General features: G+C 30.3%; 1 protein-coding gene and 1 non-coding gene across 4 annotated transcripts in view; one reads left to right on the top strand and one right to left on the bottom strand.

Moving 5' to 3' along the window:
- LOC136974069 (pumilio homolog 2-like) overlaps positions 1-12,688 on the top strand; it is a 100,394-nt gene extending 87,706 nt beyond the window's left edge. For all 3 annotated transcript variants that reach the window (XM_067268840.1, XM_067268841.1, XM_067268839.1), the window contains exons 18-20: positions 1,710-1,957; positions 2,046-2,129; positions 9,017-12,688. In XM_067268840.1, coding sequence (XP_067124941.1) covers positions 1,710-1,957; positions 2,046-2,129; positions 9,017-9,245 — 561 coding nt within the window. In that variant the 3' untranslated portion in view covers positions 9,246-12,688. The remainder of the gene's footprint in view (positions 1-1,709; positions 1,958-2,045; positions 2,130-9,016) is intronic.
- An 8,963-nt stretch (positions 12,689-21,651) lies between these two features.
- Positions 21,652-21,757, bottom strand: LOC136974120 (U6 spliceosomal RNA). Its single transcript, XR_010880600.1, has one exon. It is a non-coding gene; the product is annotated as a U6 spliceosomal RNA (small nuclear RNA).
- Between the last annotated feature and the right edge of the window lie 1,437 nt (positions 21,758-23,194).

Below are 23,194 nucleotides of genomic sequence, written 5' to 3'. Positions count from 1 at the left end.
AAACAAATCACAGTTTTCAGTCATCAAATTCAGAGAATGGTAACTATGCATGAGAAATCAACAGAAAATCACTGCATTATAATAATAAAACCTGTGAACATTGCTTGATTACTTATATGGATTTCTTTTGAATTTATTAATTCATTTTTTTACAAATGTTAAATTTTTTAACAAGTTTACTAGTAATTATATTCAATTATTTCTGAAATCAGATTGAGATTGTATATTCAAAAATGGTACTTTGATAAATAAATTTGTGGTACAGTACAGCAGGTGTACTTGTATGATTAAAGTATACCAATTTATACTGCTTACAAATATGTCAATAAAATTTTGTAGGCATTTTCATCTTAAGAAAACTATGGACAGAATCAAAGATAGTTATGATTTTTGCTACTAGGCGTCTATAATGGCACCATTGTTGTAGCAACATTATATAACCAATGCTAAAAACATGCTACAAACTTTTGTCATCCCTAAACTACAGCAGAGATGTTTGAATGATGCTATGTTTATGTAAGATCATGCACTCACACTGTAGTCATTGTTAGTGATGTACTGTCTAACACATTTGGTGATGAAAGGATGATCAATCAATCTTTTCTAATGCAGTGTCTGCTCATTCATTCAATTCACACCTTGTTATCAGATTTCTGGTTATGGAATATTGAAAAAGCAGGATCTAAAAGAAGTGAATCGAAAGAGAAGAGAATCTCATTAATCTTAACATGCTGCACTCAGTTGTTAATGTGGTAACTTGTGATTGAATTATATGATTAAGAGTGACAGAAAGTTGGACAGTTTTTTGATGCTGCTGTGACCATGGTGTCATTATAGACTTCTAGCAGTGAAAATTGTAACTATTTTTGAAAATATCCATAGTTTTTCTATGTCAAGATAAACATGCTTACAAAATTTTATGTACTTATCTTTAATTTTGTTTTACGAGTGATTTAAAGTGATATACTTTATTAAAAATTTGAAATTTAAAATGAAAGTTCTGTTTGGTGAACAGAATTTAATTGTCCAAACTAGAAATATCTTGAAATTATGTGCCATGTACGAAAAAGTATTGTTGATTTCTCATTTCCACCTTTGCATGTGCTGTACAATATAGTCAGTAAATTTCAAGATAGGCTTAATTTGAACAATTGATAATTTTGTTTGTTGAACTAAATTTAGTGTTATTGAAAACAAAAAAAAATAGTAGTAGTAATTTTAACTTTTAATAATTACTTGTGATATTTTTTTGTTGTTGTTGTTTGCTTATTAGCTCTCCATCTATTAAATGGAACTTTAAAAAACACCGACAATAGGAACAGTACTAAGAAAACAAAATAGTTTATAGTTCTTCTGGTATCTATCTATAAATTGATGCAATTGCTCTGTTATATAATGGCAAATATGAGGAGGTTTGCATATCATAATTTGATAAAACTAAAATAAATACAAAAAATATGACTGAAAGTAAAATGCTTGAAAGTTGAACAAGGAGTTGTATGTTGTAAAGGGATTCTATTATTAGAGTTCTAAATACATATATATTTAAGCTTTCTGAAAATTAAATAATTAAAGTTTAAAATTTCATAGCACTTAAAGCTACTATAGAATATCACAAATTTTACAATTACAATTTATTATTACATGTTATTTAAATTATTATTGTATTGTTTAAAATATCCATAGTCATATTGGGTTTTATAATTTAGGTTTTTCCGCTTTCAACACACCCATATGGCTGTCGGGTTATACAGAGGATTTTAGAGCATTGTGTCAGTGAACAGACTTCTCCAGTTTTAAGTGAAATCCATCAACATACTGAAGAATTAGTTCAAGATCAATATGGTAATTATGTTGTCCAACATGTTTTGGAAAGAGGTTGTCAAGAAGATAAAAGTAAAATAGTGGCTGTTGTTCGGGGCAAGGTTTTACAGTTGTCTCAACACAAATTTGCCAGGTATCGAACTTTCAAATGATAAATATAACATTAAATTAACCAACGATTTGATATTAAAATAAAAGTTTTTTGTTTAATGTTTATGCAGCAATGTTGTGGAAAAATGTGTTACTTATGCCTCCAGAAATGAACGAAATATGCTGATAGAAGAAGTGTCTACTTTAAATGATGGGTGAGATTAATAATATAATTTTTTGTTGGCTGTATAAATTTGGTTGTATTTGTTAAATCTATAAACAGGATTTTTCTGTTTGTTAGTAACTTTTGATAATTCGATGAATAAAATATTAAAAATATATAAATGTATGTATGCACCCAGTTTCTCTTTCTAATATTTACATTGGAAGGAGAAATCAGGCAAAAGTTTTATTTATTCAGAATTAATTCACATAAAAATATTTTTAATTAATTAATAATAATTCATTTTGAGGGCAAACTTTACAGTTACTTTTTAATTGAAGATCTTATTTGATTCACCTTTAGAAACAAACACAGTGAATCAAATAAAATAAAAAAGACACATTATCATCATCTTTATGTATTAATGGCCTTAGCTATGTAGATTTTATTATGTATAAAACATTAATGTGTTTTAAAGAGAAAACAACACCTTTCTTTCAAAAATTCCAGCAAACTTTAATCATATAAAAACGTTTTCAACTGATTTCATCAGTCTTCTTCAGTTACTCGAACAAAAATAAAAAGAACGAACTAATAATTCAAATTTACAAAATCATGAGAATGGAAAAACTTTTTGCAATTGCACAGACTATGTAAAAAAAAAAAACGATATACTGAAAAACGGTAAAAAAAATGCAGATTCTTGACAAACTATATATATAATATCCCATTCTTACGTTATCCAATGAACAATTTCCAAGCAGAGGACAGCCCATCTGCGTCTCTGTGGTTGATGCAATGGGACGTTAATTGTGCCCTATATATTTCTAATTTTTCCGTGTGTCTAACGGCCTGTTTAGACCTAGTGGCTTTTATGATGGAAGCACTATCCCAGTGTACCGTGATCTCCTGTTGCTTAGCAAATGCTGCTAGGACTGTGCTGTCAACAGTCCTATTAACAGATTGCTTATGTTCTTTTATTCTCTGTTGTAAACTACGCAAGGTGGCCCCAATGTACACCAGATCAGACTTAAAACGTTGGTCCCTGATTGGAATCGAGTACACTCCCGTTAGTTCATTTGGTTTCTCTTTCCTCTTATCATTCCTTAATAGACGGTATATCGTCGGGTTGCGTCTATATACTATGCGTAAGTTCCTTTCCTTTGACACCTTCCTAACAATCTTGTTAATAAACGGAATATAGTCCATAACCACTGTTTTTTAGGACTGTTGACAGCACAGTCCTAGCAGCATTTGCTAAGCAACAGGAGATCACGGTACACTGGGATAGTGCTTCCATCATAAAAGCCACTAGGTCTAAACAGGCCGTTAGACACATGGAGAAATTAGAAATATATAGGGCACAATTAACGTCCCATTGCATCAACCACAGAGACGCAGATGGGCTGTCCTCTGCTTGGAAATCGTTCATTGGATAATGTAAGAATGGGATATTATATATATATATATAGTTTGTCAAGAATCTACTTTTTTTTTTACCGTTTTTTAGTATGTCTTTTTTTTTTTTTTTACATAGTCTGCGCAATTGCAAAAAGTTTTTCCATTCTCATGATTTTGTAAATTTGAATTATTAGTTTGTTCTTTTTATTTTTGTTCGAGTAACTGAAGAAGAATGATGAAATCAGTTGAAAACGTTTTTATATGATTAAAGTTTGCTGGAATTTTTGAAAGAAAGGTGTTGTTTTCTCTTTATTATACCAGTTCTAGTAAGTTTGTTATTTTTATTAATGTGTTTGTTGCCAGCTGATCCAATTTTCTATGGTGTGACTTTAGTTACAATTTGCCAATGATGCAATTTTGTGTCAATCGTATGCTGGAATTCTTGATGAATGGTGCCATGATATTTATTACTATCTAGAAGTGTGAGAAACATTTTTCAGATTATATTTTATTGCTTGGTTTCTTAGTTTTCCAGCAAAATATTTAATTATAGTGGTGTTTTATTATTTATATTCTCAGGTAGGTGATAATGACTCAGTGAACATTCTATTTCATAACCAAGAAACCAGCAAAAGAACTCTTTGAAAAGCAAGTGTTTTCTTCCAGGCAAATGGACAAAAACATTTGCTTTTCAAAGTGAGTGGTTTTTTTTGATTACTGAGTAGAACTAGCATTAATATTAATCTGTAATTTGTTGTTATCTTTTTAATGACTCAGTTTTGCATCATCACACATAATTTCGTAAAAATTGAGTCAAAATAATAAAAGTTTTAATCATTAAAGGTGACTTATTCTTTGGAAAAAATTTTTGTATCTGGTGAAATTTTGTATTATAATGGTTGGCAGTAAATGTATCAAGCTTTACTTATCACTTCAAATTTTTTTCAAAATTTACAAACATATCACAATGTTTATTTTTCTCTGTTTATAGTTCAGAAATTGTACATATATATTTAATAATTTTTTTAACTGTAATTTGCATTAAAATTATATTGATTTATGATTGACATTGCTTTATTTAATCAATTATGTATATTAATTGTCAGATTATTTTAAGGCAATTTTTTAAATACAGTATGTTAAAGAACTCATCAAAATAACTCGATATGGATAAAAATATCTGTCTGTTAAAGAGCCAGGGTTTTTTATTTATGTTGATAATTTTTTTATTTATATCAAATTCCATAACTTAATTAAAGATGGGCACTTAGGCTGTTGTCTTTTTTAATTAATTAAAAAATAACTTAAAAGCAAACCTAAAAATAATCCAACAATTCAGATATATGAATGACTATTATATTGTATATTTATTATATACAGAAATTGCAAATATATAAGGAATTAAGTTCATTTGTGTTTTAATTTCTTATTAATAATTTATTAACTTTTGTTAATTTTTCTAAGAATAAATTAAACTAAAAATGCTAAAGTAATGTTTTTTTAAAACTTGTGTAAGATGATGATTTTGTTTTTGAATTATAATTTTTGTAATGTTTAAGGTTAGGATCTTTATATACTAATAAATGTAAAAATATGTATTTATTTATGTGAAAAAATATTCAAAATATGTGCTTTCATGTGTACTATTACAACAATGAAAAATTTTCTGTATTACATGTTGTGGTCTGTCACAACATACATTTTAAAGTTTTCAAACACACAGTTCTGCCTATTGTCTCTAAGAATGGTTTTGTATCTAGAGAAACATCTCTCTACATCACATGATGTCACCATTGCATATTTGAACATAGTGATATCTACTGTATTATACTCAGTTTGCAAATCACTTACATGAAATCTTTGAAATGCAATGTTTGGTAGCTTGAGTTTTTGTTTAGCACTGTTGCCAATTTCCTGTGAATTTTCTTTTCCAACTCACCTTCTCCCCTCCAAAGTTAGTCATGAAATTCTTCCTGGAGTTGCATGTAGTCAGCTAAAGGTCATCTGGAGGTTTTTTTTCAAGTGCCTTTATAGTCCTAGCCAGACAACCGAAGTTAAATGAAATACTGTGCAAGCTGTTTGGCTAGACCTGCAGTTTGTATGTATATCATTTAATGATTCCAATGGCCATGGCCTCATCTGGATCTAAGATGTCCATAATATCCTTATTCTTATTGAAGTGCTCTATGTAGAAGTGAGCTGCTTCTGTTCATGTCCACCATCTTGTTAATATTTGCTTCGGGGGTAACACAGATTGGGTTGCATCTGCGTAAAAATGAAGACTCAGGACACCTTTGTGAATACTTTTTTCATGTTTGCAAACACAGAATCTGCTTTCTTGCAATGTGACCACAATTCCCCACCAGTCCAAGTAGTGCATGAGAAAGGCAAGTAACATGCAGCATTTTAGGATAAAGAACTTGTAGCCCTATGCCAACTATTACCACATATGTGGTGGCTGCATCGGTCATAAAGGGGAGGACATTTTTCATACATTATTTGATTTGACCAGAGAATTTTAATATTTGAATCAAAAAGTCTTGCTATTATCAAATGGATTGTAGCTTGAGCATTTTGGTGTGCAACAAATAAATTTCTCCAGGAAAATCTTTTTCAGCAGTTCCAATTATCATGTTGCCAATGGAATGATTAATTGAATCAGTGGTTTCATCTAATGTATACCCAGTTTTTTCCCTGTTCCTACTACTATTTTAATATCATATCAATATTACAGTCAGGCATGTAATTTTTCCTGAACATGGATTCGAGAGACAGGGATGTGTTGCAATATTTTTCTATAAATTTTTGGAATACTGGATCCTTGAATTTGTAGAAAATACATTCACTGATATGAAATCTGATGTCAGGTTTTTGAAAAACAGACTGCTTTTGGCTTGTTTAAAAATTTCTATTTTATTAGAAGACTGTGTTTGTGTTTGCAGAATCGATCTACAGTGCAAGGATCTTCTACATGTTTCTTAGTATGTGGGTGTTGGATTACCTGCCATCACTGATCCATTGTTACAACTATATTGCAAATATGACACAAAAGAACTTTTCCATCAGTGCTAAAGACATTTTGACCAAACTCTTTTAACATATCTTTGCATTTCAAATTTCTTGAACTTGCTACTTTAGGCATTGTGTTTTCTTTTTAGGGTTTTTACTATTTAGAATTAGTATGCAATATGATAGAAATATGTGGAAGTGTGACAGAAAGACAGCTATTTTAAATCATTTAGAACTATTTGGGCTATAAATATATACTATGTAAGACTGAATTAATTAAGTCCAATGCATGTAAAAAAGTTATACTGGATATTTCTGGTATTTTTACATATGTTCTACTTGGACTATGTGCAATATTGCACTAAAAGAGGGAAGGGAAGGAAGAATATTTTTTATAAATTTTACCTGCATTTTTTATGTTAATACCATATGATTGCCAGATTATATTAGGTGTCTTCTGTGGATTAATTTAATAATTATAACCTAACACCTATCCTGTTCCTAGCAGAGGTAGGTATTAGGTAGGAATAAATATTACAGGAATATGTAGGAGTATATAGGAAAAAATTATCTATTGTTTGTCCATTTACTTAATGTTCAACAGTAATCTGTAAATTAAACTTCCAACTAAAATATTCTCAAAATAACATCAAAATTTAAATTAATTGTGGGTTGCCATAGATTTGTTTTTGAAAAACCAGAGTTATATTAATGAACAAAAATATAATTGAACATCTACAGATGGCACCTAACACCTATCTCTAGGTCAAATTACTTATTAATAGTAGTATTAATATAGCCTGATATAATCTGGCAGTCATTTGGCATTAATCTTAAAGATCAGGTTAAGTCAGTGGTTCCCAAACTTTTTTGATTCTTGGCACCCTTGCTAAATCCAGATTTTTCCAAGGTGCCCTTTGTCAAATTCTAACAAGTACAATTTGCAAAATAGCCAATATTTTTTAAATTAAGATAAAATTATAAAAAATTTTTAACATTTTGTGGTGCCCTGTGTGGAAGCCGCAGCGCCATAGAACACTGCGGCGCACACTTTGGGAAATGCTGGATTAAGTGATATTTATGTTTTGATAGAAATGTCTACAGAAATGTAAAAATTACAAAAATAAAGAAATAGGTATCTTATTTATTTCAGTATTTGAAGAAATATATAAATATTGAAAAAATGACTAATTTATTAGAAAACATGTGTTTCTATGTAGTTACATAAACATCCTAGCTCTAGTAATGCTGTACACTGCAGATATCACATTTGTATTTTTTGTATGAGCCAATGTGCTTCAATAGTGGGTCACCCCCACAGTAATATTAATTGTTAGTTAGTTAGTTTGGTTACATTTTTATATTAGTAGTTTATCTTTGGTATATGGCAACAAATAAAGCACTTGTACCATTGTGTACCATATTTAGAACACTTTTTTCGATGATACAAATTATATGTAAATATAAGGTGAAGTATGGATGCATTCATATTAATAAAAATAAATTATCATTGTTAAGAAGATTCATTAAAAACAAATTAAATAAGAAATCATAAAATTATACATTTCCCAACAAAATTTAAGTACTGCTTTTAAAACTACAGTTGTTTTCCTGTCAAGTTAAAGTTTAATATCAAATAATAATTTTTGAAAAAATTTAAGAGATACAAATAACAAAAAAGTAAACATAAAAATTAGTGAACAATTTTCATTCATTTCTCTTGTAATGAAGTATATTCATTGCTATATGCAGATGATGTAAACCATTTTTTTCAATCATTAGATGATTTCCCACTTAATATTTTAAATGGGGAGTCATTTGTCAAGTCACTGGGTTATTTTTTATTTTTGCACTATAAAAGAATGTGATATCTATTTTATAGTATCTAGGCATCTAATTTCTATTAAAGATGTTATCCAAAAAGACATAAATGATGATATAGTTTTTCCATTAATTTTTGGCCAAAAGATGGAGATCTAATCACCTAACTTTATTATAAACATTAGCCCAAAATAATCCTAAACTCTAATGTGTACATGTATTTCCTCTTTTTACTTACACTAAAAATAGATATGTTTTCATTACTTAGCCACAAATATTATGATGGTGAAATTTAGAGTGTAATAATAAATTGTTGTGTACTGTACCATGTACGGACACATACAACAAAATCCATTATAATTGAACTCGTCATAAATATCACCATTCTACTCTAAAACTAATTTTAAATACACAACCTCTAACAAATAGCATATACTACTGAGGGAAAGACTAAAGAAGCTTTTTGTGTTGCAAGCATGTTAAGTTAATAAGAGTTGTAATAAGCAATATTTAAATCCATTCATTGTTTAACATTAAGAATTTTAATGTAATGATTTAATATTCTTGTATACTCTAGTCTATTCTTTTTGAAAAATAGTTAATATATTTTTCTATGTAATAAATATAGTTTTAACTAAATCTATGAAGATTATTAATTTTAAGAAAATTGTCTTGGTATTTTAATTCATAATTATTTTGTATTTTTAGTCCTCACAGTGCCTTGTACACAATGATGAAAGACCAATATGCTAACTATGTTGTTCAAAAAATGATTGAAGTAGCCGAACCGCCACAGAGAAAATTGCTGCTAAATAAGATCCGTCCACATATCCCTGCCCTACGCAAATACACTTATGGAAAGCATATCCTGGCTAAACTGGAAAAGAATATAATGAAGAACAGTGATCATGGACCAACTCCAAATGGAGTTATTTAGAGTAATCATAAACTGTTCAGACCAGTATTTACATTCAAAAATATCAATATAATATTAATAACATTTAAACAAAGTGTAGGAAGTGAAGAATTTTTAATTGTCTCAATGGTATGTGATTTAGACATCTGTTAATATTTGGAGTGGTGAATGTTGTAGTTTGTGTATTAGAAAGAATTGACTAAAGATCGAGTATATAGGAACAAATTATCTATTGTTCGTCCGTTTACTTAATGTTCGGCCGTAATCTGTAAATTAAACTTCCAACTAAAATATTCTCAAAATAATATCAAAATTTAAATTAATTGTGGGTCGGCATAGATTTGTTTTTGGAAGAAACTTTGAAAAGCCAGAGTTATATTAATGAACAAAAATTAATAATTCTTTCTATCACAATGAGGAGTTCCTATCTCTGCTAGGAACAGGGTTTAAAAAAATGGGGGAAAACAAATTGTATAAAATCATCTTCATAAAAATTGTAGTAATTTGTTTTTGAATCAATTTGTATACTCTATTAATTTATCGACATCATTTTTTAATTATTATTATTACAAACATTTTGTATTTGAGAGTCTCATCAAGTTCCTAATTACTCTGTCATTCAAGCTTACAGCATGGGTAGTCTAATTAAACAGTAGTATTTCCGCTTCACAAAGTCCCAATATTTATATGTAATTTTGGTGCTAACGAACATTTGGATATATATATGGCTACTTTTGATATGCGAACAATAATTACAAGATAATTAGATATAATGTGTTGTAGTTAATCATATAAAACAAAACACCACCTAATTCAGGCAATATTATCTTAATTTACTCTCGAAAATTTTTTGTTGCCAGTATAAATAATCAACCATGTATTATAGAATTTGTATATCTATATAAAATAATTCTCATATCACCATTAATAAAGAATTTTAAAAAATAAACACAAGAATCAGTTTCCAGAATGCTTCTAGAAACATGATTTGTGCCAATAATTGCACCAAGAGGCTCAAATAGTAAGATATTGAGGAACAGGTGTGATTTCACAACAGGAAAAAAATTGCTCATGGTTCCCAGACTAGTGGTATCTGCTACTGTGATCCAGATTAATGATGCCTTGATCTTGACATTATCAGCCCTCATGTTCCAAAACTGTACAGAATAACCAGCTTAACATTTACTTGCTGTATGAATGACTGAAGTGATGGAGTATTTGCAATACAACTTGTACATGACAAATGTTTTTATAAATATATTTCACAGAACTGACTTTGTAAAGTCATACAAAAGAAAAATAAAAAAAAAGACGACATCAATTTTAAAAAAATACATTTTTAGTTGATGTAATAATTTTATTATAAAATAATAAAAGGCGATGGTGGGTCAGTCTGCTGTCGCCATTGATGTTTTCTAACTGCAAAGAAACAGCAGAATTTAAACCCCACTTTAGGAATAATTGTGTGTTTATTGTATTGATTTATAAGGTTAAAGAGGAACCATTAATTTATGTTCATACTGCTTGTAAAAACATGCATTTTTATTCTACGAAATTCTTTGTCTTAAATTGTTTCTAAATTTTCATATAAAAAGAAAACAATTTTAACATGCTTCTAACTGCATATATCTAAAAGAAAATAAGGAAAGTTTGTAATTAACAGTGGGTCTAGTGTTATCGAAGTGTGTGCTTGTTTGTCTCTTTGTGTCATTTAAATATGTTGCAAATACATTGGATAAAAAAAAAGTATAGCATTTAGAAATTTGTACAAAAATTTGTTTCTTAAATTAAATTGGTGTTGTGAGACATTCTATGGTGATAGTTTAAATAATTGAATCTGCTGTCCTTATATACCATTTTTCTCTCATAAAAAATAGATTAGTGCTTTATGAATTTTATTTGGATATAGGCTTCTTTTATCATTGCCTATATATTACAGACATATTTCTAATCATAAAATATACCGAAGCTCGTTTTATTTCAAATGCGAAGCTCCTCCCTAGTCCAATTTCCGAGATGACGACCTAAAAAATAAAAGAAAATAGTACAGATGTGAACGTGTTGTGCTGTATTAATGCTGTACCCTTAGGTGTTTTTTGCTCTGGATTTCAGTTTTATATAAAAAAATGATTATATATATATACATATATATATATATATAATTTGTTAAGGCTATTTAGTTTCTATTGGTTTTTAGTCATTCTGATTTACAGATTAGTCATTTGTATCGAAGCATACCATGTTTAAAATTTTTTTTTATAAATATTATATATACATATATATATTATAACTATATAAATAATTGTCAGTTTTATTTATCCAGAAAAGCAGCATAATTCTTTTTTTCCCATACTAAACTAATTTCCCTCCTCACTGTTGCTCTCTCTCTATCTCTCTCTCTGCTAAAATTTTGATGATATTTACTAGTGATAGGATTTGTTACACGCTGAATTTCTAAATTCACTTTTTTGCTCTTTTTGTATCATATATAATAATGGTGTCCACCTGTATCAGGTTTTTATTGTAAATGGTAAAAATGTGATCAGAAAATAGATTAGATTTACAATGGAAAAACAATAAAAAAAAATTATTTAACATTTCACTGTCTGAGTTTTTTGAAATTTTTAAGTGCTTCCTTTTTCTTTATCTGTTGTAACAAAGCTGTGTACAGATTGTAAATTTGTAAATTGCTGAATCCATGCTGCTGTTTCTGTCATGTACAGATCACTTGTGTTCAGCATGTAGCATTCAATGAGAACTTGTACATTTTTCAACACTTTTAACGCCATATTGTAAATGTTGTCATCTCTCTCTGCACAGTGTCGGTTACTGTTACCATTTATTGTAGAAAGGTGTCAGAAATTTGAACATTATGTAAAAAATACCAATAGCTTTATAAGATGTCTTTTCAGAAATTGTATCCACATTTATTATTATTATTATTATTCTATTATTATTATTATAATTATTATTATTATTATTATCATCATTGACAAGAAACTTGAAATTGTAAAGCCAATGGACTCTTATTAATCATTAAGTACTTTGAATTTATACAGTGAAATATTTTCTACAGTTTAATTTTTTTGGCCTTATGAAATGAGTTTCTTGTTATTGCTTATCAACTGTTTTGTAATTGAAAACTAAAACTTTGAAGTCAAAGATTAAAAAGTGCATTAATTAACATTTCGATATACCTTAGGACTTTTAAAAAAAAATCACGTTAAGGAAAGGGGAAAAACAAAAATAAAAAACCTAATGAATAATTAAAAAACTTCAGCATTATTTGCTGATTTTCCTTATATAACAGTTGATAAGTTTCTTATGGCTTGTAATATTTGTAGCATAGACTGCCATGTAGTAATTTTTGAGGTAATGTGTACATGTTGTACCATACTAGATGTGTCTTGATAGTGTAAAATAAACAGTTTTTCAGTATTTCAATAAATTTGTATGATGTTGTATATTGAGTTAAAATTTTTGTAAACTTCACAATTAACATCCAATTTATTTTTATCTCAGTCATTTTTACTAATATGTAATGTCATCTGTAGATTACTTAAATATATATTTTGAATGAAAAAGGAAAGGGTAACAAAGTGTTATGTGTAACGATTAATGTTTTTACTATTTAAAAAAGCAATAAGCAATATGCCAGGAAATACTTGAATCATAATCACTTCAATAAAATTGGTTTTAAAATGAAAAAGGTGGCCTCGCCTCAATGATCCGTTTAAAGAGATCATATTTTATATTACCTTGGAATTGTGGCTATTGATTTCTTTATAAAGTTAATAGCTGCTATCTAACGAATAATTATATAAATCAATAAATGAAAAATTATAACCTTCGAAATACAGTACAGATATACGATTTTATTCGGTGTTTGATCAAGTCCTGTGATATGTTTATTTAAATGATCAGTTTTGCAGAATTGCGTTATTTTGCTGATATAGTATACTTTTTTGTTTCAAGGTATTCCCAATATCTTGAGATAGATATATGCTATATATATTATTTTATAAACGGAACATAATTAATTATTAATGCGAAAATTTACATAAAAAATAACGTTTTAGCGCTAAAATTTGTTGCTGCAATAATAATAATTAGTTAATTTTGTGTTATTTAATCCAAATGGCTTTAAAATTTGTTATATGAATTTAAATGTAAATATCTTGAATGAATTCTAGTTATGGCTTCTACGAAAACAATTGTTAACCCCCTCTGGTAAATTAAATATTACCTACAATACCTCAAAAATATTAATGTAATTACAAAATTACTTTTATTCAATTCTATATTATTTACAGAAAAACAAGAAATAAATCGAGGGGACAAGTGTAATTAGTTGGCCTAGGTCAATGTTTCCCAAAGTGGTTCCTGGGGTCCGTAGCAAATTAAAGTTAATTTGGGGGGGGTGCGTGGACAACGTCAGGTGATCCGCAAACGTTTTTAATAAAAAGTAAAATAATTCATAATAATGAAAATGGGTTACAAAGTTAAATAGTAATTAATAAATTGGCAGTCATTTTTACGTCCTGAGTAAAATATAAGTACTGTACAATACACTTTTATGTATTGTATAGTACTTATATTTTACTCAGGACGTAATGAGAAACATTGCACGTGGGAATACTAGGTAAAGCTTGCTCAGTTTGAAAATGGGCTCTGTGCTTTATTGCATACATTATGACATTAGAATCTTATACATTTTACTTTTTCTTTCCAAAACAGTGATGATTATTGGTTTTTTTCATAAGTATAAAAATTATTTAATGACTAAAAATATGTAAACAATTTATTTTGATCAAAAATGTTTTTCTATGAAAATTCAATAGGTAAAATAAAAATAAAACTTATTAATTTTATATTTTTGTAATGTAATTTATAACCCAATTAGAAATAAATTGTACATTTTTTTTTTTTACCAAGAAACCAAAATAAAAATTCTCAATGTAAGGCTTTAAAAAATCTTTATTCCATATTCTTTCATATGATCTAAATCATATGGACGAATGAAGGATTCTAAATCTTTCAAACAATTATACAATCAAAAATGAGTTATAGAAAACAAGAAAAAATATTTCATTTCTTCTTGTTATCACCGGCTATATTCCAATTAGAAAATTCTTCAAAACTCCGTAATCCTGAGTCTGCAGGAACGCTACCGGTAATTCAATGATCCAAAACTTAAGGTTTAATTATATTTCATTTGGTTGCGTACATGCATAAATAGATGCATTTCGAGCCGACTTACATTTTACGGCCCCTCATTAGTAACTAGGTACTGATGAGGGGTCGATCCTGCTCACTTAGGTATCTCGAAAGAGAATGGAATTATGAATGTCTGATTGATAGCAAATGTTATCGTAAGTCCGTAGCTACTAGGGTTTCTCAAACGGGATCCCGGTTGTTTTTTAACACGGGAAATCCCGCAAATTTCTTAAAAATTCACTTTTTTCTTATTTTATGTTAAGGTTGAGGTAATTTTGCAAATAGAAAGTATAATTAACTCATAAACTGTCAGAATACATTTGTATTTATTAATTTTAAACCTACTATTAATATATTTTTTTAAATTTTTCCTCGTTATGGCATGTCACAGATTGTCAATAATCAATATGTAGCCTATTTGAGACAAGACTCTAAAAATTTTTTACTTGTCAGAACCTGTAATATCTGGAATAATTGTGCTTACGCTGTCTTAATTTTGAACCATGCCTAGTAGCTTCAATAACTGCGTAACGCCAGGTTGTGCAAATTGGGCAAGGATACAAACGAGTACGAAGTCTGCGAGTATGAAGTTTTTCTTCATAAACCTGATTATTAAAGACAAACGAACTGCCGAATTATTGGGCTATGATGTTTCTATTAAATTAGCCGAGGTAGACAAATCAAAAATACTAGAGAACAAAAGAAGTACTACAAGCTCGAAAACGAACTAGAAATCTTTCAGGATACAGTTGAAAAAAAAACATAATATTTATCTTCTCTTAAATGCATTAAACACGATTTCAATCAATCAATTGAATCGTAAAGGGCATTCTCGGTAGCAAGACTTTTCATTACTAAAATAAGAATTAGATTGAGTGTTCGGAATATCGATTATCTTTGCTTTTTAATATTTTATAAAAATTTACAATAATATTTTGTATTATGTTTTATTTAAAAAACGAAAATTACCTTTTAAGTTAGAAGTTCATTTTTTTAATTTAAATTTTCGACTCAATTCAAAGGCATTTTTTGTTGCATGCAGTTTCCAGCAAACTTTAACAAATTTTTTCTATTTGTGAAAATTTCTACGTAATTTAAAGGTAATTTTTAATATATACAGTCAAACCTGTTTTTATGCGGTGGATAGGGACCGCATAAAAAAGTCTCACATAGAAAATAACTCAAAACCGTACGAAATAAAATTTATTGACAACAGATGTCAGCACTTGACTGCATCGTCTCGTCTATCGTCTGTTTTACATATTTTTGTTCAGGTGGTGTTTTGTTGACTTAAAAAATAAATTATTTCATTTTTCGCATATTCATGAAATAATATTACTATAATAAGTTCATTTATGCTATAATAAGTTTATTTAGCTATAATAAGTCAACGTGAGACATGACAAATCGCACGAGACTAGTCGCCAATTATACCGCACAAAAAAAATCGCACAAAAAAGACCGCATAAAAACAGGTTTGTCTGTATCTTACACAGCATTATTAATATGATTTTGGAGATTACAGAACGTATTAAATAACTTTAAAAGACGAAAAATAATTATATAATTTGATTTCATGATATTTTGTATATCTTAAAAATAATTAATTTTGTCCCGGGAAACAGTTCACCTTTCTCCCGGAATCCCGGGTCAAGCAAAAGACCGGGAAATGAGAAACTCTAGTAGCTACGTTGTGGTCGCCATCAGAGGCAGAGCGTTTTTCTTTCCTATGTTTTTCAGCTAATCTCTTAGAAAATTTTGCAAATTTTAACAGAGAATAAGTGCTTATTTGTTTTAAATTGTTAGTTTTAAACATTATATAAACTGCACTAATTAACTGAACATTCCTTCTTTTCGTTGATTTATAATATGCTGTTAAGCCAACAAAAAGTGCATCAGAATCCAATATGGCGATGAAGGGTAATGACGCTCACGTAAGCGAAATACAATAACCAGTGCTTTTAGGTGATATTTCACCCGTTTCTTGTATTTCATTCAATACTAAATGGCGAAAATTGAGTAGACAATAAAAAATTCACAAATTCTAACAGCTACTCCAGAAAATCATAAACTAGAAGCGTTATGAAACGGAAATCTAAGAACACCCAGACAAAAATGCAAAAATTTGTCACGCAAAGACTACAGAAATGTAAAAACACCAAATAATTATAAAGTGGCGTGCCGTCATTGGAAGCGATGGAAGCGCCGCTTCCACCTTCCAATGACCTTCCCTTGTATTTTATAAAATATAAATTTTCATATTTTAACGTACTTTGCATTAATTAAAATTAATATTTTATTATAACTGCATTATGTATCTTTTACAAATTTCTATACTACATGTGAAAAAAAAACGATAAGATTGCTATTTTATATTCGAATAATTCAGTTGCGGAAGGAATGTCGAAACTGGGTAAGTTTCTAATCAGCCAGATTATATAGGCATTAGCACATGCGGTTTACAGTGCACCAACCTCACCCGGTTTAGCTGGTAGAAGCGACACACGCGTAAAGAGTCCGACTTTATATCCCAGAGCGGTTGTGGGCTGTTAGCCGCCTGCTAGATATTCGGCCACCCTCTCCCGATTATGTGAATCATGAGCTGACTAGATCAACGGCGGGCAACCCCCAGCCCGCGGGCCAGCTACGGCTGGCGAAAAGTTTCTATCCGGCCCGCGAGATCTTTAATAGATTATTAAATTGGAAAAATAACTAATTAATAGTTATTTTTCTAATTCTTTGTAATTTTCGAAAACGATAAGAGAAATAAATGTAGTAATTAACTTTTTATTTATTTATTTCATATTTGCAGACTAAAAAAATTACGAGTCACAAGAAGGCGTCAATTGACTACTACGGCCCGCGGAAAAAACGCAAAATTTATTCTGGCCCATGTTATAAAAACGGTTGCCCAGCCTAGACGAGATTTATAACTTAACCCAACCAATAGGAATTTACTGGTATGTTTTTATGATAGTTCTGTATAGTTGACAGGAGTTTTAAAAAAAATCCATTAAAATATTTGATATATTTATTCTGCGTTTATTCTGCTCTCCCATCTTATATTACTTACTGATTTCAATGTTAAACCGGTGATATTACGATTTAGTATGGCCCATCTGTAAGGGAATGCAGAAAAAACGTGTACAATTCTAGTACAGTGTTAAAAATTAACCGTTACTTTGGCAGTATCATTTACAACCAAATTTAATGAATGAGACGTACAATGGTACAAATAAAAAAGCTCTAGAATTTATTTTCCTTAAATTTACGATTTATGTATCCGTTGTCATAAAAATTTGTCTTTCCACTGTTTTCCCGAGACTACAGATATTCAGGTACAAAGTAACCGGTTTCGACTTATTTTTACTTAAGTAGTAGTTAAATAATTAAGCGATTAGGGAATTAGAAACATATATAAAACCCTGATGAAAGAGCCGAAATTTTACTTAAACAGAAGCTTAACCGAACCAATCTCTTGCTGAGTACAGTGGGGCCTGATCTCTTCGTAATATTAGATGTAATAAAGACAGAAATTTTTCCAGTTCAATGAGAGTGACCGAAAAGTTGTAAATTTTGGAAATTTCCGTGAACACTCGGTCCTAAAACGAATTAGTTAGAAAACGAACGACAGACAATCTGTTGCGTTTAACATATTTAGATTTTTACAGCTATGGTGAGAAACGTTTAAAATCTACAACAACCCCGTCGCGACCTTTGAGATATACTAGTAATGCGACAAAAGAGGCATTTGACATTGACCGGTATCGGCACCCTCGGGATTTGGCACGCACACACCTACCTGGACCGTCTATGATTTCATTTATTAGCCACTCGTAGGGAGCTATTTCACTAACTTGTAAGTGGATTGTTTAAGATTAAAAAAGTAAAGAATATTTTGTTATTTTTATGTACGTTTCTTCACAAAGTTATATTTAATTATAAGTTTCTTTAAAAGTATATTCATACAATTGAAGAATTTTTTTTACTAAGCATATATATTCATCACACATTTTGTTTTACCAAATAAGTTTTTCTGATAATTTTAATTTTAGCCCTTATATCGTGGCTAGTGATTAAAAAACTTATTTTAAAAAAGTTTTGGCTCAAGACCGTATAATAAAAAAGAAAACATTATTAAAAGAGAAAGACCAATGCCTAAATTAAATATAAATACGTCAACAAAAAAATTTCGACATTTTGACGATAAAATTTATGACGAATGACGATTCTTTCGTAAAATTTGGAAATCAAAGCGGAATAGAATTTAACATTGGTAGACAATATAAAATTAATATTGAAAATTATAACGAGATAATTACGATTAATAGATATATCTAAATTTATAGATGTTATATGTTTTTTCTCAAAGCGAGAATTGGCATTTAGAGGGCGTAGGGAATTTATTGAATCTAATAACGGAGGTAATTATATTGAACTTTCTTATTTATTAAGTACGTCGGATAATCTATTAAAAATACATTTAAAGAAGTATACGGTTTTTACTGGCTTATCGAACAAACGAATACGAACGGGCCCTGACGCGCAATTAATTGATTGTCCCTGTAAGTCGGCTTCTTACAGAAACACAGCTTCCCTATCATCAAATGTCACGGCACGCCACTGTTATTATCGTATGTAAATCTTTAAGTGAAATTATGAGTGACAATTCCTAACCATTGAGTGATAATCAGTGCCGTAACTAGCCATTCCTGTGCCCTGTGCAAGAATTTGCATTTAGGCCCCTTAACTAATTAGGTTTGGGAAATTAATAAAACAACTAGATGCATTTTGGGCTCCCCTTCCAAGTGGGCCCTGTGCGAGTGCACCCGTTGCACCTGCCTAGTTACGGCACTGGTGATAATACCCGACATGGTCGGGTATTTCCGTTCTATGAATACCATTGGAAATTGATTAATAAACATTTTAAAAATAATTTGTATGTAAAGTAAATAAAGTCAAATTGTAAAGAACACTTTAAACTTATATTTTACTAATAAAGCTTTTATATTTGTATAAATTTGAGTGCGTTATTTTAGTTTTCATTTATGGGCACTACGTTACTCTACTTCCCCCAATTAAACCTTAAGTTTTGGATCATTTAATTACAGAATTTTCAAGAATTATCTAATAAGAAAAAATAGTTTACGTTAGGAAGCTTTTAAAAATAATTTTTAAAATTTAAATTACTGCACAATTCTGGTTTGTTTGACGTGAAACAATAACGCAACACGTGACGATCTGCCAAGTTGTATGCCTGTTGGGACCACTTTTAATGGGAAGCTGACCCTATTATGTGTAGACACGCGAAGAAAACCTGGAAAACTTATCTTTGCCAGCCCGTTGGACGGGCGAACCCGCGACCAACTACTAGTGTCGCGATAGTTTTATTTATTTGGATACTGGTAGACTGTGCAGATTTGAAATAAAATTTTAGATAATACACAACTTAAATACAGTCAAACCTCGGGTTACGAACGCCCCTGTTTACAAACAAAATTTTGAACGTCATATTTGCTCCGCTTATCTACGATAACTCGGTTCCCGAACAAGCTACTCGGCAAGAACCGTCTACTTCCTAGACTTCCTGTGTTAAAGAATATCAACGGCCTGACCAATCAACGACAGGACTACCGATTCAGAAGTTTTTGTTTGTTTAGTTATGGCAACGCAACAGTTGGGTGATCTGCCTAGGGGGATGCCTTCTGGGAGGTTTTTTTAAGGGAAACTGGCCCGTATTTAGGTGTTACGGACGTAGAGAAAACCCGAAAAACTCCACGTGAACTCCCAGTGTTCAGGGAACGAAGACCGCTTGGCCACTCGTGGGCCGATTGCCGATTCAGAAGTTAACAGCGCACAGTGATTCTGATACGTACTCTGGCTGGACAAAACTTTTTCGTTTTTGTCTTAAAAGTATAAAAAGATATCTACTATTGATACAGTGAATTATTACTTTTTAGTACGAATAATAATTTTCAACAATTTTGGTTTTATTAATGCAAAAATAATAGAATAAGGTGATGAAAAGAACAGTGACTGTAATAAATAAAATATATATTTGAAATACAGGCTTCGTTAAGATTTATTACTTTATTCAATTATCATTATCCTCGTCGTTGTCATCACTGTTATTGTCAGCTTCATCTTGGAGTTACCTCAATACTTCAGGACCCATATAATTTTTCTTCTCTTTTGGCGTTTAACTCGAAGATTAGTTATAAGAGAGCCAGCAGCAGCATATGCATCAAGTCTGTCATCGTACCGTTCCTAGAAAATTTACGGGTATGATGTTCCCTGAAACTCCGCTTGAACCAAAAAAGTAAATTTTAACGTTTAACCAATCACTGTTTTTATCCAAGAATTGTTTCAATGTTTGACGACAGTTAGTCATTACATATTGAAACCATTTTTTAAGCTTTTTAAAAAATTCAGCACAAGTATTTTTGCACTCGTTCACAAATATGCCCATCAGAATATTCCAGAGCACTTTTAGACATTACATAATCACACACACGGGTCAATTTTCTTGAAACCTTCGGTTCGCTCCTCCAAACTTTAAATAGCTCTCCTTAAAATTCCCCTCTCTGTCACTAAAAAATGAATTTAAAAAAAAAGAGTTGGTTCAACATTGTCGTAAAACAAATATACTTATACACTCGGATGACTAACTTAAATATTGAATATGGTTTCACAACAGACTTCAACGGCCTTTGCTATTGCCGGCCTAAAACTTTAATGAATACCATAAAAATTGAAAGAAATGTGGCCTTAAAAATACGTAAACCAAAACAGAGAAAAATAATATGTAAAAATTTTAAAGTATATTAAAACTAAGAGTACGTGAATGTAGTTTTATTTACCAAATACCTTTATTTGATCGGTCACAAATTGCGAACTCGAAGTTCTTTCCTGTCGCTTGAAGCTTCAAGTTAGAGAAGTTTTACTGTATATGATCTCTTCTTTAAAATATATTTGAACGTTACAATATTTGATTTGTATAATTTCGATTTTTTTAAAGTTTCAATGTCTCGTCTCATGTGATTTTCTTATTTGTCGAATATTGATGAAATTCATACACGCTTTCTGATAAGAAAAAAAACATTGATAAGTTTTTAGAAATGGAGAACGTGTGTTTTCAAATATACGGCTCACTTGGTAGGAGGAGTTTTCGTCGAGGAAACGATTGGAATTGTTTGATGAATAAGGGAAAAAAAATATGGAACGCTTCACGATTTTGCGTGTCATCCTTGCGCAGGGGCCATGCTAATCTTCTCTGTATCGTTCCAATTTTAGAATATGTACGACCGAAGTTGTACACCGAATACTAACGGTGCGACCATATATATACCAACAACTTCAACTCACGCGTCTTCACGGATGTGTTTATGTTTATCGTCAGATAGCAGTTGATCACTTCCCTGCACATTAATTATCACGATTCGTTTTAAATTCGAACGACTGCTTTTCGAAGATTTCTTGAAATTTTTACGATTAAGTTGTTGGCCGACGATCAATGGTTGCACTTTACATTCGGCGATTGATTCAACCAGGTGCTGTGAGGTGCGGTAGTTTTATCTCAGTGTTAAACCTGCCAAAATCAGTTGGATTTTCGACCTACTTTTTTCTCGCTGCTCTTATTACGATTACTTTAATTCCAGCTTAATGATTACTTTATGCATGACATCCTCCACCATTCTTTGATATATCGGAATCACGAGCTACAATCATCATAATTTCAACGCTGGTAATTTTTTATTATGATTTTGACAATTGTACTTAATGCCTTAATTGTACCTCCACTTTATAGCACTATTCAGGACTGGATTAAGAGTTTTACAGGTACAAAACACTTAAAAGATTTTGTTTAGACATCACTAATGTTATATGTTTGATAAATCTCAAAATAAAATAGGATTTAAAAAAATTGGACGCATTGCGAAAATTTGTACAGAAAATTATAATCATAAACGATGCTACCAAACTACATAGATATAAATAAAATTATAATAAAAAAATGAATTACGTAAAAGAATTAAAACTGAAAACAAAAACTAATGTATACAGTTCTGTGATAGTTTTCGTGAGACAAGTTTCATTAGAGAGATTAATCAGGACTTGTTAATCGGGCCAAAATTATTTGTTCAAAATATAAATAACATTCTTGCTAATCCGGCCTCTCAATTATCCTGCTTACTCCCAGTGTGATCGTTTCCGTTTCTATAAAAGTGGTAAGGCGATTTCTCGCCTGGGAGACATGTCTCTGAGCGACAAAAACCTGTTGACATTCGGCGACGTTCGAGCACACGGGAAGAGACAAGTTGCCCGATTTGTAACAGAGAGCAAACATGGATGCTAGCGACGCGCTTATAATAGGAATCGGAGCAGGCTATATTAAAAGGAAGGCGTGCCAGGAAGAACAGTTCGTTATGAGCACGAAATTGGAAACGGAATCGGCATACTCGTGGATGCTATTAGGGTTTCTCATTTCCCGGTCTTTTGCTTGTCCCGGGATTCCGGGATAAAAATGAACTGTTTCCTGGGATCCCGGGAAATCCCGGGACAAAATTAATTATTTTTAAGATATAAAATAAAACTCGAAATCGAATGATATAATTATTTTTCATTTTTTAAGTAATTTAATACGTCCTGCAACTTCCAAAATAATAATATTAATAATGCTGTGTAAAATATATATATTAAAAATTTCCTTTGAATTACGTAGAAATTTTCACAAATAGAAAAAATTTATCAAA

Source organism: Centruroides vittatus, unplaced genomic scaffold (genome assembly GCF_030686945.1).
Source record: "Centruroides vittatus isolate TY-2023 unplaced genomic scaffold, ASM3068694v2 contig_341, whole genome shotgun sequence".
Lineage (NCBI taxonomy): Eukaryota > Metazoa > Arthropoda > Arachnida > Scorpiones > Buthidae > Centruroides > Centruroides vittatus.
The sequence above is the reverse complement of the archived record's forward strand: the minus strand, read 5'-3'. Positions and strand labels throughout refer to the sequence as shown.